We start from the raw sequence: 17,004 nt of genomic DNA on the forward strand, positions 1-17,004 counted from the left end.
GTAGTAGCACTAGAATCTACCCACTAAGTATCATTGGGTACAAAAGCCAAATTAATTTCAGAACAAACAAGAGTTAGAAATTTACCCTTCTTTACACGTCATGAGGCATATTTAGGACACTCTTTCTTCATGTGTCCTTGCTTCTTATATAGGTAATAGGTAAATTCCTCATTACTCTTCAATTGTTTTTGCTAAGAAGGCCCTTTCGTAGCTCCCTTATTGCTCTTTCTTATCTTATTTTGAGGGGTCATAGCCAAGTGAGCACTTTCACCCTTATCTCACTCCAGCCTCTCTTCCTCCTGCACACAGTGAGATGTAAGCTCATTAAGGGACCATTTGTCCTTCTTAGTGTTATAACTCACTATGAATTGCCCAAAGTGTGTAGGAAGAGAGATCAAAACCAAGTGCACGAGCAGGTCATCACCAAGCTCTAACTTAAGTGACTTGAGTTTTGATACGAGATTAGACATCTCCATAATGTACTCCCTTATGTTCCCTTTGCCTTTATACTTCATGGAGATGAGTTTAGCCAAAAGGCTACTCGTCTCCGCCTTTTCATTTTTGGCAAAGAATTGTTCTATTTCTTCAAGGAACTTCCTTGCAATTTTACCCTCAGATATAGAGCCCCGAAATGCATATGGAATAGTGCGTTTCATGATCATTAGGCACATTCGGTTAGAGCGTTTCCATTTCTTAATTTTAGCCTCATTGAGGTTTTCCGCAGTAGAAATGAGTTTCTCCACACGAAGTGCCAGATCCAAATCCATACAGCCGAGAATAATTTATACAGCTTCCTTCCAGACCTTAAAATTTGTCCCATTCAGCAATGGGATATTATTAATTTGAGCAGGAATATTTGTAGCATTGGTAAAAGACACTGAATCCACATAACAAAGAATTAATAACATGTTCAAATCTAAACAGACAAGTCATGTAATATATGTAAAACAAGACATATTCACATAATAGACCCATCACAAGATACCTAACACAATCAATTTCTAGTCTTTGGACAGAGAAATCAATTTGTAAGTAATACTCTCAATGTAATGATCAAATATTAACAATTAGTTTTGTCAAACAATAGTCTTTCTTTGGACCGACTACTATTCACATGAAAAAGAAACTTTATAATTGTTACATATTTAACATCACATGTATGTTATTATTTGGCCAAATTGTGTCTTCCTTTGGGCTGAACACAATTTGCATAAATAATCTCATACTCATCTATGTAAATTCAATTAATTTCCATAATAAAGGTTACTTTGGCAACATATTGCATTAATTAATTCAAAATAATTACTAGACAAAATAAAAACACAATATAGTTCAATTACAAAAAATTAATAATCTTGGAATTAAAACTTTCAGATTTGATATCTTTTATAAGTACCAAAACTAATCCCACAATATAATTCCAAATCAATTATGTTCATGCATATTTAAAACATATACAGCATAACTAATAACTAATGTATATATTTGATCAAACCATAATTATCCATAAAACATATATACACATGCTATTGAAAAAACACCAATATAGATCAAATAAAGTTTGGCATCATACTGTTACACAACGACAATAAAAACAGAACAAAAATTGTGCCTGGTGCACCAACTTCAATTGCATTGCCTTAGAGTGAACAAAACTAAATACAAGAATTTTATTCACAAATGATAAAACCAAAGTGCAGAACATATAATTCACTGCATATGCATTCACGTTACTGCATTTAAAAAAAAGTAAACCAAAGTGTAGTGCATATGTATTTCTAACATGAAAGATATTATGCATGTCACAAATACAAAACCAAAGTGCACTGCATACATATTAAAAAAAGTATTCAAGTCATAAATATAAGTCACTGAAAGTATGTACACTTTGATTATCATAGAACAAAAATGATAATTTCTCCATACAAATAAATGTGTTGCAGAAGAATAATGCTTAATATAATTGCACAATTCAAAATTGCATATACAGATCTGCAACAATCAACAAAAATAATACACAAGCCTATGACCCAGAGAAGAAAAAACCAAAGTTGCAAGCAAAAACCATTCAGAAGTCGCATTATAAAGAAACTTCAAATCCATCATGTATATATATAATGAAATATATATTTAAAAGACAACAACAACAAAAACATGGTATAAGCAAACAGATTCATATATATTGCATGCAGCTAATGCTATCATACGCGAAATATCTAACGCATTGCAGCTAAGGACATCATATATGGATTTATCTAATGCATTACAAAACAAACATATAATGATTCCAATATTGCGCATGTGGGAGAATGAATTCAAAATTCAACAAGTTTTCCCAATTGAATTCAAGAGAGAACAAAAAAAACTATTTTGTTGCATATTCCGAATTAAACTTTATTATGAGATGCCGTAAAAAAAAAAAAGAAAAAATCAACAGATAACATGTGTTGAATTCATTGAATTTAACACCAATAAGATATAGTATAAATGATCAATTGAGATATTCCCAATTTTCATAACATTATAGCGGAAGCAAACAAAAAAATCCCATATTTAAATTAGGGTTCATACGAAAATTGGAAAAATACCATTTATGGAGAATCATAAAAATTCAGAACCTATGGCTCTGATACCACTTGTTGGGAATTCCTTAATGATCAGTGAAACACCGATCCTATGATCTTGAATCTCATGATTCTCACACACATATATTAACAAAGAGTGCAATGTCATACATGAATCCATGTTCCTGAATGTACTCCTATCATCTGCGTTTTCTGAGATGAGTTTTGGCATGTTCCTCAACCAAATTTTTGATTCCTCTTGGGACTTGCGTTTTAACTCTGATGGGAAGAGGAGAAAACTGAATTTGATTTGGTGTGTTAAGGACCATAACCTTCCTTATGCGTTAACTTATAGGGTTCCCATTATCCCCAATGGGTTAACCTGATGGGTATCCACCCATTAAGTTCATATCTGTTATCAACTTTTAGAAATCTAAGGGGTGCCAGTAATTAGATCACTTATAATGTAACCCCAAAAATAAATAGTTGATATCATTGTATCAAATATATCATGCCCACCTTAATTAGAAAATATAAATTTCTGACAATTTGATTTAAAATAAAATAAAATGGAGAAGGATGCAAATATAAAACCAAAAAAATGATGTACATCTTCAGGCAATTTTTTCTAATGACACAAGCCATTTTTGTAATTCTTAAACACCATGGAGATATCCTTAGTCACCCCATTTGAGCCCAGGCATCATGAAAGGAGATAATTTTTTAATAACCCTCAGACGTTTTCCTTGACATTCAATTATTAAAGAAAAATATTCTTTTACATCAATCATGTGACCAAAGGATAAGAAAATACAAAGAACGTTCCTTGCTAAAAAACAAAAAAAAGAAGTAAAAACGACCCGCTGAGAATCCTCAATTAATATCTCAGGCAAAAGTTAGGGCAAAAGTACAATATCAATGATCGTAAAAGGAACCCTTCATGAAAAATTATCACATTAATCATAGGTCATCCTTATCAAAACCTGAAAAAATATCTTAATAGTTGAATGTCATGTTTGAAAAATGTTGAATATATGATAAAAAGAAAGGTGAATGGTGGATATGGGAAACACAAGTTTTGAGCCTTATATCATTTTCTTGAAAACCCTAGCCAAACCATGGTACTAGCTTAAAAATACCTTGTCGATGATTTATTTGCCTAAGATGTGCATCATGACCAAAAAATGCTGACTCCACAAATCTCATAAAATTTTGATAAAATATCTCATCTTTAATGCATAAGTTAAAATTCATTATCACCATCATCATATCAATACAAGCCCAAACACAAATTAAATATCATCAACCACAATCAAATCTCAACCATTTATCCTTCATAACTTCACCATCACTCATAAGCCAAAGACAAATTCAATTCTATCATAGTCACCATCATATCTACTATTAGCCAAACCCAAATTGAATTCTATCATCATCATCACCAAGCCTACCTAAGCCAAACTCAGATTAAATTTTGTCATCACCACCATATCACCTCTCATAGCCCAAACACTTACCAAAGTTTGCATGATCGATGTTTTCAAAAAATTTATGCAGGAAATAAAGAGCACTAAAAGCAAAGGAAGACTGGAAGCCTCTCCAACTGGGGCAGGTTTCAAGATGATTCATGCTCTAAAGCATTACAATCCAAGTTTACCAGATTATTTTAAAAAGAAGAATGACTCAGATTAGCTCACATTAGGGAGTTGAAAGTCACAAGAAGCCCAAACTGTACAATTTTTGGAGTTGATCTCATTTTCTTGTGAAAGTCTATAAAAAGCCTATAACTGGGGCAATAGTGATGTGACTTTTCTTGACTATAAATTGATTCGATCAAAATAGGTCAAAATGCCTCAAGTAAGGAGAAAGATCTTAAGTTATTATCTTCAAAGACATCTTCAACAACGACTCACACATATCTTCTACTTCCTATCAATTCAAGTCGTCGCAACGGGGGTATTCACAAAAAAAGGAAAAAAAGCAAAAAACAAAAAAACAAAAGAGTGTTAGCTTGAAAACCCACATGGGCAACCCATAAAAAAGTGAGTGGTCCTAAGTCGAAAACCTACGAAGGCGACTTGAGATTGTAATAAAATGAGAGAATTCCCGACAGATGCCTACATATGGTATTCTGGTAAAAAATTATGAAAAATTAAATGAGCACCCCAAGTTGAAGACTTGCTACTACATATCATCAATCACCTAAACTGGGGCAACTTTTTGGGGAATCTAAGTCGTAGTCTCTTGAGTGAAGACAAGAGTTCATAACATGCACATTGGGGCAATTTTTGTTGTTACAAAAAGCATCAACACTTTCGAGAAAAATTCTATGCAAGCCTACACAGGAACAAAATAACTAGGTATAGTCGTTATCCTCAAGGCCATACCGGGGCGGTTTATGGATCACCTTAAAGGAAAAACATCTTCAAGTAAACTGGGTCAAATTTTAATGAAAGAAAAGTATTGTACCAATCAACAATAAGCAACAAAGACAACTTTAGTCGAGTCTACAAAGGTTGATGAGTTTCATCCAAAATATATATATAAGTGATGCATTAGAACATTAGTGCATCAGTCTTACTCCTCATTCCATTCAAACAAAATATATAGTACTCGTATCATACATGACATACATACATTAAAGCATAACTATACTTATCAATGCATAGTCACATTCATATACCAATCATTATAGCACAAACAAAAACAAAAAGCATGGCATAATCATTCATTGCGTATAACTAGGCATTTAGACATGCATCTCACATTATTCTTCCTATAAGCACAAATAAACAAACACACAAACAAAACATTGCATTGCATATAACCAAGCATTCAAACATGTACCCCTATATTATTCTTCTAATAAGCACAAACAAACAAACATAAACAAATATAACCAAACATGTACCCCTATATTATTCTTCTAATAAGCACAAACAAAACATTGCATTGCATATAACCAAACATTCATCCCTACACTATTCTTCCAATAAGCATAAACAAATTATTGCATTGCATATAACCAAACATTCAAACATACATCTCTACATCATTCCTCTAATAAACATAAACAAACAAACCAAAAAATTGTATATCATACATCTCAACATACATTTTTACACAATATCTACATTAACAATCGCTGCGGAACACTACATTCCGCAAGTGAATTTTCTAGCTTCACAAAAAAAGCTTCATGTTAGAAATTTACGGAACGGCAAGTGCACCGTATCATACAAGTAATAATATCCAGTAAAGTACCGGGATATCGTCCTCAGGGAGCAGAGTGGATTTACACTAATTCCTACAAGAATGAATTGAGTATTTATTTGCAATGGTGTTTGTATAAAATTTATGTTTAATTGTAAAAGCTCATAAATTGAACATAAAGCAAGTAAAATAAATTGGGATCGAAATGCATCGTTCTTTCCCAATGACATCCATGGATTCAATTCCAAGTGAATTATGAAGTTACTGATTCAGATGCACATATCATTTAAATCATTCACATCAATCCCTTGAGTGTAAAATCCTTAGATAATTGCTCAAATACCAATTCTTTGGACATTTGACCAATTAACTAGCATTACATTCCATGTAAAGGCAATTCATGCATCATTCTCCATTCCTAGAGTAATGATGTATGAAGGAAGATGATATAGGTTCGGTGTCAAGTTTAATTTTCCAATTAAACTTGAACCCAAGAACAAGAATTTAGTAGCAAATTAAATTCATGCATTAAGAAGGGATTAACTTCCCAAAATCAAATAAAAATTACAATGGAATCGAATCCAGGAGTACAAAGGTTAGAAGATTACATTTTGAATCCCTCAGCAAGATCTAATCACTCATTCTCGCTATTAAAACACTCGAATCATGAAATTATACAAGTAAATATGTGGATTAGAATCGTTTCCACGATTTCTATCCTAAACTCCTTCTTTTTCACTCTATTTTCGTGTTCAATCCCTTCTGAAAAGTGAATGCCTCCTTTTGACTTCTGAAAACCGCCAATATCAGTTCCAACTTCCAAGCCCTCGCCCAAGCTAGATATTCTCGCTTGGGCGAGTAAATAAGAGGATTTCAAACTCGAGCATCTCGCTTGGGTAAGACGACCCTCGCTTGGGCGAGGATCCCTCGCTTGACAGGCCTGACATCAGGTTCTTTTTTGCATCAATTGTCGCTTGGGCGAAAGTCCCTCGCTTGGGCGAGGGACAACAATGATTTCTGGAGACTTTTCTCCTATTTGTGGCTTGAGCGACCCTCTCCTCGCTTGGGCTAGGCTTGCAATGCTCAAAAGTATCAATCTTCATCTTTTTCTCATTTTTTCTTAAAACTTATCCTGAAACAACATAAACACATAAAATTTCCTACACAGAACAAGATTACTAAGTTATCATGAATTTTACATAGTTACATCATAAATGTGCACTAACTGCCCAAAAAGTATATGAATTTACTTAACAATTTGGCACTTAACACTTCCTTATAGGAACACAGGTGCCTCAACAAATCCCTGATTTCTTTATGACAACACGGGTGCCTCAGCAAATCCCTGTTTCTTTATGGCAGCATGGGTGCCTCAGCAAATCCCTGATTCATTATGGCAGCATGGGTGCATCAGCAAATCCCTGATTCATTATGACAACACAGGTGCCTCAGCAAATCCTGATTCCTTATGACAGCACGGGTGCCTCAGCAAATCCCTGATTCCTTATGGCAGCACGAGTGCCTCGGAAAATCCCTGAACCATTTTGGCAGCATGGGTGCCTCAACAAATCCCTGAGTCATTTTGGTAGCACGGGTGCCTCAACAAATCCCTGAATCATTTTGGCAGGACGAGTGCCTTAGTAAATCCCTGAATCATTTTGGCAACATGGGTGCCTCAGCAAATCCCTGAATCATTATGGCAGCATGGGTGCATCAGCAAATCCCTAGTTCATCATGACAAATGTGGGAACTGCCTCAACAAATCCCTGGTGCATCACGGCAAACGCGAGAATTGCCTCAACAAATCTCTGGTCCATCACGGCAAACGTGGGAACTGGCTCAACAAATCCCTGGTCCATCACAGCAAACGCGACAACTGCCTCAGCAAATCCCTGAATTATTTTGACAGCACATGTGTCTCAGCAAATCCCTGAATCATTTTGGCAGCATGGGTGCATCAGCAAATCCCTGGATAATTTGGCAGCATGGTGCCTCAGCAAATCCCTGAATCATCACGGTAAGTGCGAGAACTGCCTCAACAAATCCCTGATCCATCACAACAAACGTGGGAACTACCTCAACAAATCCATGCTCCATCACGACAAACGCGGGAACTGCCTCAACAAATCCCTCGTCCATCACGGCAAACGTGGGAACTGCCTCAACAAATCACTGGTCCATCATGGAAAGCACGAAACTGCCACAACAAATCCTTTTTCTGAGCATTAACAAAAATAGCGTTCATTTCTTTACTGGTTACTTACCATGATAGCTCTCAAACCTCAGTTTGCCTGCTGTCAGGTAAGCAACAAGTAAAGAGGGGTAGCTGTGAACACTCATTTTTGTTCGGCCCAGAAAAAGCCCTAAATTGTTTTACATAAAAAGTAACATAATTCAAAACAATGATTTTCTAAAAATAATAAAACTAAATCAGTTAAGGTTTCTAAATCTAAGCGGACTAAAATAACAAAGCAAAAATATAAATGTCAAACCAGTTATGATAAGGTTCATAAATCTAAGTGATTAGGTTAACCAAAATTCAAATTCAAAGTAATTGAATTCTTAAAAAAATTACTTTTTCAAAGTTATTCTAATAATAATAACAATAATAAATAAATAAATAAAAAAAATGTGAATGAGTTAAAGATTTGATTGGATTATCAGATAAATTAAATATTTGAAAACATGTGATTTGAATCACATCATATCGATTTGATTAAGTTGCATGAATCACATTGATAATAACTAAATCTTTAATGATACAAAAATCAAATCAAGATTGTGATATGGAAATACACAAATCAAATCAATTTAGAAAGTTCATATCAATCTAATTGTGTTGCACAAATCAATTTGATTAGAAAATTAAATCTTTAGAGATTTGGAATCAAATAAATCAAGGTTGCAAATCAATCAAATAAGTTAAAGATCACAATTAGGAAATATGCAAATCAAATTAAAATTGGAAAATTTTAAATCAATCTGATTGTGTTGCACAAATAATTTTGATTATAATAATTAATCTTTAGAGATTTGGAATCAAGTAAATTAAGGTTGCAATTTGAGAATAAGTAAATCAAACCAAATCAAATCAATCAAAATTTAAATCAATTTGATTATGTTGCAAATCTGATTTGTTTCCCTTAACCTCCTCTAATTAATTAATGGGAGATATTCTCATCATTAAGCACATGTAATAAGTCATAGTCTATTAATAGAGTGTCCCATTCACCAAAGGAGGGGGGGATTCCACACAAAAGAGGGCTCTCTCAAGAAAAACTCTCTCTAACAAAAGACATCTCTCAAAATGAGCCATCATTCCCTCAAAATAAACATCTCTCAAAAGCGGAACCTATCTAAAAAAGAGACCCCTGAAAATAGCAAAAATACTGAGAGTTTTATCCTCTCAAACAAAAAATTCACAGCACCCAATCATTTTCCATCACACAAAACATATTAGAAAACAACATCCAACACAATTCCCAATACCCACAAATCCTTACACAAAATAGCGAGAAAAAAACAAAACACCTAGTATCAACATTATACTAGAATCATTACCATCCTAAGAGTCATGATCTGGAGTATCACTCCTCCGCTCTATAACATCACATGCCTACATGAAAGCATATGGAAAATTATGGACTGTGCAGTTTTATCTCCTACATCTCAGGCATCCATTCAATGCATGTTAACAGGTTAGAAATCCAGCACCTAAAATTAATAAAATGTAAAAATAAAAATTGTCAACCACATAAAGGATGGAGGGACAGTCGCTCTGGGGGCTTCTTTCCTCAACTCATCCTTCAGAAAGTTACGTTACGCCACTTCTTTCCTTAATTAAAAAAACTCAACCAACAAACATTTTTCTACTAAAGAACTACGTAGCCTTGATTCCCCAACTAAAAGAGAGATATGTAGGATCAAGGTCAATCTTGTCAGGCACAATAATAAAAATAAATAAATTTATTCATTTTAATAATTAATTAATTAACCAGATAATTTAATAATAAAAAATTAATAATAAAGTCATATATTTTAGTGAATGGTACCGCCTTAGGCGGGCGGATAGGGTGTTAATACCTTCCCTACCTTGTAACCGACTCCCGAACCTGGATATCAAAAATCCAAAAGTCCAAGGTAATTGGGCTTAAAAGATTTTTCTACATTTGTAACTATAAAATGTAGTGGCGACTCTAAATAAGTTGTGTAGCCGAAAATCGGGGCACGATAACAACCAAAGACCTTTAATGACTCTAAAGTAGGTAATGAGCCATAAATAAGATGATATGGACTTGAGTTTTTCAATAGAGGACTAGGAAATCTATTGATAATATGGACAACATGTTTTATAGCAAAATTCCAAAGAGTGAAGGGTAAATGAGATTGAAAGAAAATGGCTGTAGCAACATTGAGAATATGTTGGTGTTTCCTTTCAACCATCCTATTTTGTTGGGGTGTGGCCATACAAGATCTGTGATACAAGATTCCCTTAGAAGAGAAGAAATCATGCATCAAGAACTCAACTCCATTATCACTTCTAAGAGATTGTAATTTAGTATTGAATTGAGTCTCAACAAAATTAACAAAATTGATGATATGTTGTCTGGTTTCACTCTTGTTTTTCATTAGGATTACCCAAGTAAATCTTGTAAAGTTATCAATTAAAATAAGGAAATATTTGTGACAAAAAAGAGAAGTGGTTGAATAGGGGCCCATATATCAATCAGCATGTAACAACTAAAAACTTTTATTAGAATTTGTATTGTTATTACGAAAAGTTAACCTCTTTTGTCTAGAAGTATGACATACATAACAAGGAATTTGTGTTTCATTACAAAAGGTAATAAAAGAAAAATGATTAGACAAGGTCTTCATTAGAGATGATAGAGCATGGCCAAGTCTGAGATGGCACAAATTGAACTCATTGGTGTGACTAGAAGATAAGTGTGAGACAAAAATGGAAGAATGTGCTTTATGCAGAAGATTGATGACAAACAACCTTTGTTTTAGGCTAGTTTTACCAATCACCTTCTTGGAAATACTCTGCACAATGGTACAAGAGTTGAGATCAAAGATTAGATGGCATTTTAGTGTCTGGATCAACTTATGGGCATACACTAAATTGACATGGAAGTTAGGAACATACAAGACATCATGTAAGACAAGAGAATCAGATAGAATTACAGTGCCATATATAGATGTACTAACTTTACTTCCATTAGGCAAGGTAATCATAACATGTGAAATAGATCTTTGACTTCTAAAGCTATTCAAATCATAAGCAATATGGTTAGTAGCTCTACTATCAATTAAACAATTCACACATTTATTACCTATTGTTGAGGACAATGCAGTATTAATAGATGTTGCACCATCAGAGATTACAGAGTTAATCTTGCTAGTGACACTCTTGTTTTGCTCAAGCAATGCTAGTGTCCTCTTGGTCATCAGTGAAACCATGACTCTTATTTCCCTTATCAACATAAGTGTCCTCATTCTGATAGCATGAACCATCTTGACCATGTTCAATCTCTATAGGAAAGCTATTAGCAGCATTGGCTGACCATCCTGTTTTGTAGTGATAACTAGGTGGATATCTATGTTTTATAAAGCATGTGTCCACTGTATGGTTAGTTCTTTCACAGTGAGTGCAAAACCTAGCACCATTGCCTTTGGATGCACCATTATAAGGTATCCTACCTCTTCCCCTGAAGGAACTAACTCCTCTACCTATGTTTCCATTGAAGGATCTGAACTAAGGACTTCCTTGTGAATTAACAGCCAAGGCCTTTAAATCAGAAAGAATTGGAACATTAAATTGTCTCTCATGTTGTATCAACATTGAAAATACCTTGCTAATGTTAGGAAGAGGCTCTATAAGCATAATTTGATATCTAACTTGTGATATTGGTCATTCAATCCTTTAAGGAATCGTATCACATAATCTTGTTCCTTATGCATCTTAACTAGGTCAATTAATCCACAAGTACAGGGATTAACACGCTTACAATGACCTATGACTCTATAATTCTCATTTTCCTCCCAAAAAGTCTTCAATTGAGTAAAGTAATCAGAAATTGATTGATTACCTTGAGTCATTCTATAAAATTCTTCTTGAAGCTCAGTAATACGAAATACATCTCCCTATGAATATTTGTCATGGAGATCCTTCCATGCTTCAGCTGCCTCATCAATCTAGAGAATGGATTTCATAATTGTTTCTTCAACAGAATGTTGCAACCAGGACAACACCGTAGTATTGCATCTGATCCATTGCTTATAAAAAGGATGAGCCAGTGGTGGTTGAATCAAAGATCCATTGCTTTTTAATGTAGAACATGAATGTTACACCAATCGAATAAATTCAACTGTAGATTACAAATATTTAACACAAAATATTATATTTGACATTTATGACATACAAACTATACATTAAATATTTAATACTAGGAAATAACAATGTGGGTCAACAGGCACGAAGTGTCTGTCCACACATATACTAGTTTCTATAAAGGAAAAATAATGTAGAAAATGTTATAAACAATGAACCAAATCCTACATAATTAGTATAATTGTAAAGTAATCAATTCCATGAGAGAGATAGTAGAACTAGATGTCAATCAACATGAAACAGCATCAACCAAGTATATAAACCAACAACTTTAATGTTATAGCAGTTTTTTTATGACTGCTTCACATTTCTCACACCATTGAATGAAATGAGTTATCATACAAGATTTTACAACTTACTATTTATAGTAGTTGGTTATTTAACTTCCCTAACAGATTTCTATAAAGGAAAATTAATGTAGAAAATGCTATAAACAATGAACCAAATCCTATATAATCAATATAATTGTAAAGTAATCAATTCCATGAGATGGATAGTAGAACTAGATGCCAATCAACATGAAACAGCATCATCCAAGTATATAAACCAACAACTTTAATGTTATAGCAGTTTTTTTTATGACTGCTTCACATTTCTAAAGAATTCATGAGCATCCTGAAAAGCTACTAGAATAAGAACAAGATGACATAAGCTTCTAGGACTGGTAGAAAAAAGAACTAGTAGCAGATAAATATAACACAAAAGAGGTGATCCACTTATTAGGTTAAGTTAAAAAATTTAGTGCATAGTCATTCATTTTATTTACTTCACATCTTAGTCATCAATTCTAAGAAAATCTAATGATTCACGCGATTTAAACTAGTCAGGATATCTAAACTATTAGATTTTTATAGAATAAATAAGTAAGATACGTAAGTTTTTTTAACTTACTCATGGAGTAAGTGGATCCCTATTAATATAGATAATGTTAAATTTAAGGCTTTTTTCATGAAGGAGAATAATTAATCTGAATAATATCACAACGATATTAATATGATTTGATTAAGGTTATTCAAAAGTATAAAGAGTGACTCTTAGTTGTACTGAAATAATTTGATATGGGTACAAACATTCAGTTCTTAATTTTTATATTAGTTATGATATTTTTTATGACCAATCCGTATGTAGTCTGTAACTATCCATTTATCTAGGCAAAACAATGATGGCTGGAGTCATGAAATCAATGCAATAGTTTTCGGTACAGCCGAGAATAAATCATTAATTTCGAATAAATCCATCTAATTTAAATTATTAAGGATTTTGTTAAAATCATTGGTCTACCAGTTTAATCATTAATTTAAAATAAATTCATTTAATTTTAAATCATTAAGCATTTGGTTAGAATCATTAATCAATCAAATTTATTATTGATTTGGAATAAATTCATTTAATTTTAAATTATTATTAATGCATGTGATAATTTAGTTGAAATCATTCATCCTAAACTATTTAATAACTTTTCCTAGCAAGACATGTGGTAATATGACTTAAAATCAGATCACTTGTGGTAGGAGTCACTCTCCTGTTTCAAGATATGTATCACTCTATGTACTTTTTCACTCTTATTAGTCAGAAAATATATTTAATTGTTTTATTTTTCTGGTCAATGAGAAACAAAAAGTATATGGAGTGATACATCATATCTTGGGATAGAAGATGTACTCCCCTTTTACTCGTAGGAATGAACGCACTTTACATTATCATCTACAAGTTAAGGCTTTCAACAATGTTCATAAACTAATCACTCTATTTTAGCCTTGAAAAATGCTCCCACTATCAATGTGATCTCTTATGTCTTGATTTTTACCAATTTGATTCCTCAAAGTACCTAATGGGTATATTAAAATACTGAGATATTGTGGGGGTGGGGACTAAAACAATGCAGATTGAAGTCTTCTATTATTCTTTAAATTCATAACCATGGTATGACAGAAAACAGAAAGCAAAACATGGAATCTAAACGTATAAATAAAAAAAGAGCACCAAAACCTTGGTTGCAATAGTGAAAAAAATCTCCAAAACAAGTACACAATAGGAAGCTCAAGCCTTTTAGTATTTGTAGTCCTTGACATGGAGAGACTCAGAGGCACCCTCACCAAGGGTAGCATCACCTTCATAAGTTCCGAGGGTTGCTTTCGAGTTAGCAGTGCACCTAGTGATGAATGCATCTTGTGCCTTCTTAATGTTTTCGTCTTTCCCGGACCACGCCTTGAGAGTGCTCTGCTGAAGTGCCCTTCCGAACGAGAAAGAAAGATTCCATGGCTTCTTTCCCTTCAACTTGTTCATGGCATTGAGGTTGACGGTTGCCTCCTCCTCACTCTGCCCACCGGATAAGAAGACAATAGCAGGAACCGCAGGAGGAACTGTTCGCTGCAAGGCTCTAACTGTGTATTCAGCTATCACCTCTGGGGTGACCTTTGGAGAATCTGATCCTGGGGTCACCATGTTGGGCTTCAAAAGTGTGCCCTCAAGCAGAACATGGTGATCACTTAGAGCCTTGTAGCATGCAGCAAGAACACGCTCGGTGACAGCAGCGCACTTGTTGATGTCATGAGGTCCATCCACAAGGATCTCAGGCTCCACAATAGGAACTAGTCCATTCTCCTGGCATATGACAGCATAGCGAGCTAGACCATAAGCGTTTTCATGAATAGCCAGCTCGGATGGTTCATTGGGACCAATCTTGAGCACGGCACGCCATTTAGCAAAACGGGCACCAGCTTCATAGTACTTCTGGCAACGCTGACCAAGGCCGTCCAAACCCTGAGTAGTGGTTTCTCCATTGGTTCCAGCAAGCTCTACGGTGCCCTTGTCAACCTTGATACCGGGAAGAACTCCACTTTCCTTCATCAACTCGACGAAGGGTTTGCCTACAACAAATTAAGTAAAGAAATTCAGAAGCTGATAAGATCTCAAAATATGGCAGTGTTAGGACACAAACTGAAAAAACAAAACAAGGTAAAGTTAATTAGTTACAAAAACTATTTCAATAAGCGAATACATAACAACAATGCAAGTGTAAGTAAGATGTTCCTTTCTTTCTTGCTTGTATGACACTTAACATGTACTTCATGTGCAATTAAGTATTCAAATATCATTAGTACTCAGCATCAATACCTGCAGCTGAGCTTTGGTAAAGGGTTTCCTCAAACAAGATCACACCGCTGATGCAATCAAAAGCACCGGGAGTGGTGAATAGGAGTTCACGAAGAGCACGTCTGTTTGATTCAACATTCTCGACATTAATGCTGGCCAAACGCTTGCCAATTGTGCCGGTTGATTCATCAGCAGCAAGGATACCCTTTCCTGGGGTGCCAATGTAAGCAGCATTGACAATGAGCTCATCTGCAATTGAAGCAAATTCATCATAACCAAACCATATAACCACAACACAAATTCTCAATTAAACAAAGAGAAAACTTGTTTTACAATTCAACTAATTAAAGTTTGTTCTCTAGACAAAAAATAAATTGATTGAACAAACTTTATGAACGTAAACCTACTGAGTTGAATTAGTTCAACATGGCATGTACCGAAAATTTTCTATACCTTTTTTAGTAAGTTTGTGCAACATGATTACTCAACCACCCAGATCCAAATCATTATAGGCATCATAACCTAAACAAAACAAGATCTAAAATACAGAATTGATCTTGTTTTTTCATATTTACAAAGATAATATCTAAAAAGGGCACATGTAAATTTAATGCAAGACACTAAAAATAGTAACCATGGAGATCCACCAATGAAAAACGCTATATCAATAAATTATGCTCATCATAATTTACATATTGTTCTCCATTCTCTAATCATTACACATTGGTATGAACAGAGTTTAAAATTTTCCAATCAATAAACTCCTAAACAAAAATCAGATCTATATCAAATAATGTAAAGTATTACTTTTTCATCGTTCTGGGTCACCAAATTACGAACCAGTTTAATATCAAAGTAACAAAACAACAACCCAAATTATAAAAGATCATTTTTTTATGTAGGAAAAAACATACCCAGATAACAAAACTACTACATCCATAGTAGAAAAGTATAGTTATTGAACCATAACCAACAAGAACACAAGATTATAATAAAAAAATGCACAGTATACAAAACTCTTATATTATGAGTGCATACACCTTTTTCTCATAAAAAACATGACTGATAAGAGATTAAAAGACAAAGGTGATGAATGAGAAGAGGGTGGTGAATAATACCTTGGTACTTGCTCTTGAAGGAAGACATGGTTGGATTGATAAGTTAGATATAGAGAGAAGAGAAAAAGAATGGGTTTTGAGTATAATGTGAGAGACTGAGAAGGGAAGAGGGTTTATAAATAGAAGAGGGTAGCGTGGAGAAGGGGTAGGTGAGATGCGTTACAAGGTCCGTTTCTTTGCCTAAACCTTTTTGACCACTTTCCATCACCAATGGTTTTTTTCAACCTTTTCTATTGGCTATTAGTTAATATTTATTATTATTTGTGGGGAATGAGTGGAACTGATTTTGGAATATCTCATGTTTACTTATTAACTATTGATTGGAATTGAGTTTTGAGCTTAAGTTTTGTTGTTCTTAGCAGGAATTTGCTGAAATTTTCTACTATAGTCTAGGTGTATTTTAATCAGGTGAGGGAAGTATCAGAAAATGTTTCCAATAATTAATAGACAGAGACAAAATGAAGAGCAAGTAGTAAATAAAAGATAGAATAAAGAACAAACAAATAAGTTTAAAAGGTTAAGTAAATTTCGTGGGGAAATCCTTTGTTGATAGTGGAGAAGTGAGATGAATATTCATTTGTAGATATTGTTCACCTGGTCGACCAAATAGTTTGTCGGG

The 17,004-nt window shown here is 34.0% G+C and overlaps 1 protein-coding gene and 1 long non-coding RNA gene across 2 annotated transcripts; one reads left to right on the top strand and one right to left on the bottom strand.

Annotated features, from left to right (window-relative positions):
• LOC109334556 lies at positions 723–16,444 on the top strand. Its single transcript, XR_002106112.1, has 3 exons — positions 723–733; positions 1,751–1,764; positions 16,354–16,444. It is a non-coding gene; the product is annotated as an uncharacterized LOC109334556 (long non-coding RNA).
• LOC109334555 (fructose-bisphosphate aldolase 6, cytosolic-like) lies at positions 14,045–16,508 on the bottom strand. Its single transcript, XM_019570389.1, has 3 exons — positions 16,386–16,508; positions 15,289–15,516; positions 14,045–15,041 (listed from the first exon to the last, which is right to left on the bottom strand). Exons 1-3 carry the CDS (start codon positions 16,411–16,413, stop codon positions 14,221–14,223), a joined length of 1,077 nt encoding a protein of 358 aa, XP_019425934.1. The 5' UTR covers positions 16,414–16,508; the 3' UTR covers positions 14,045–14,220.

Source organism: Lupinus angustifolius, chromosome LG19, assembly GCF_001865875.1.
Source record: "Lupinus angustifolius cultivar Tanjil chromosome LG19, LupAngTanjil_v1.0, whole genome shotgun sequence".
NCBI classification, from domain to species: domain Eukaryota; kingdom Viridiplantae; phylum Streptophyta; class Magnoliopsida; order Fabales; family Fabaceae; genus Lupinus; species Lupinus angustifolius.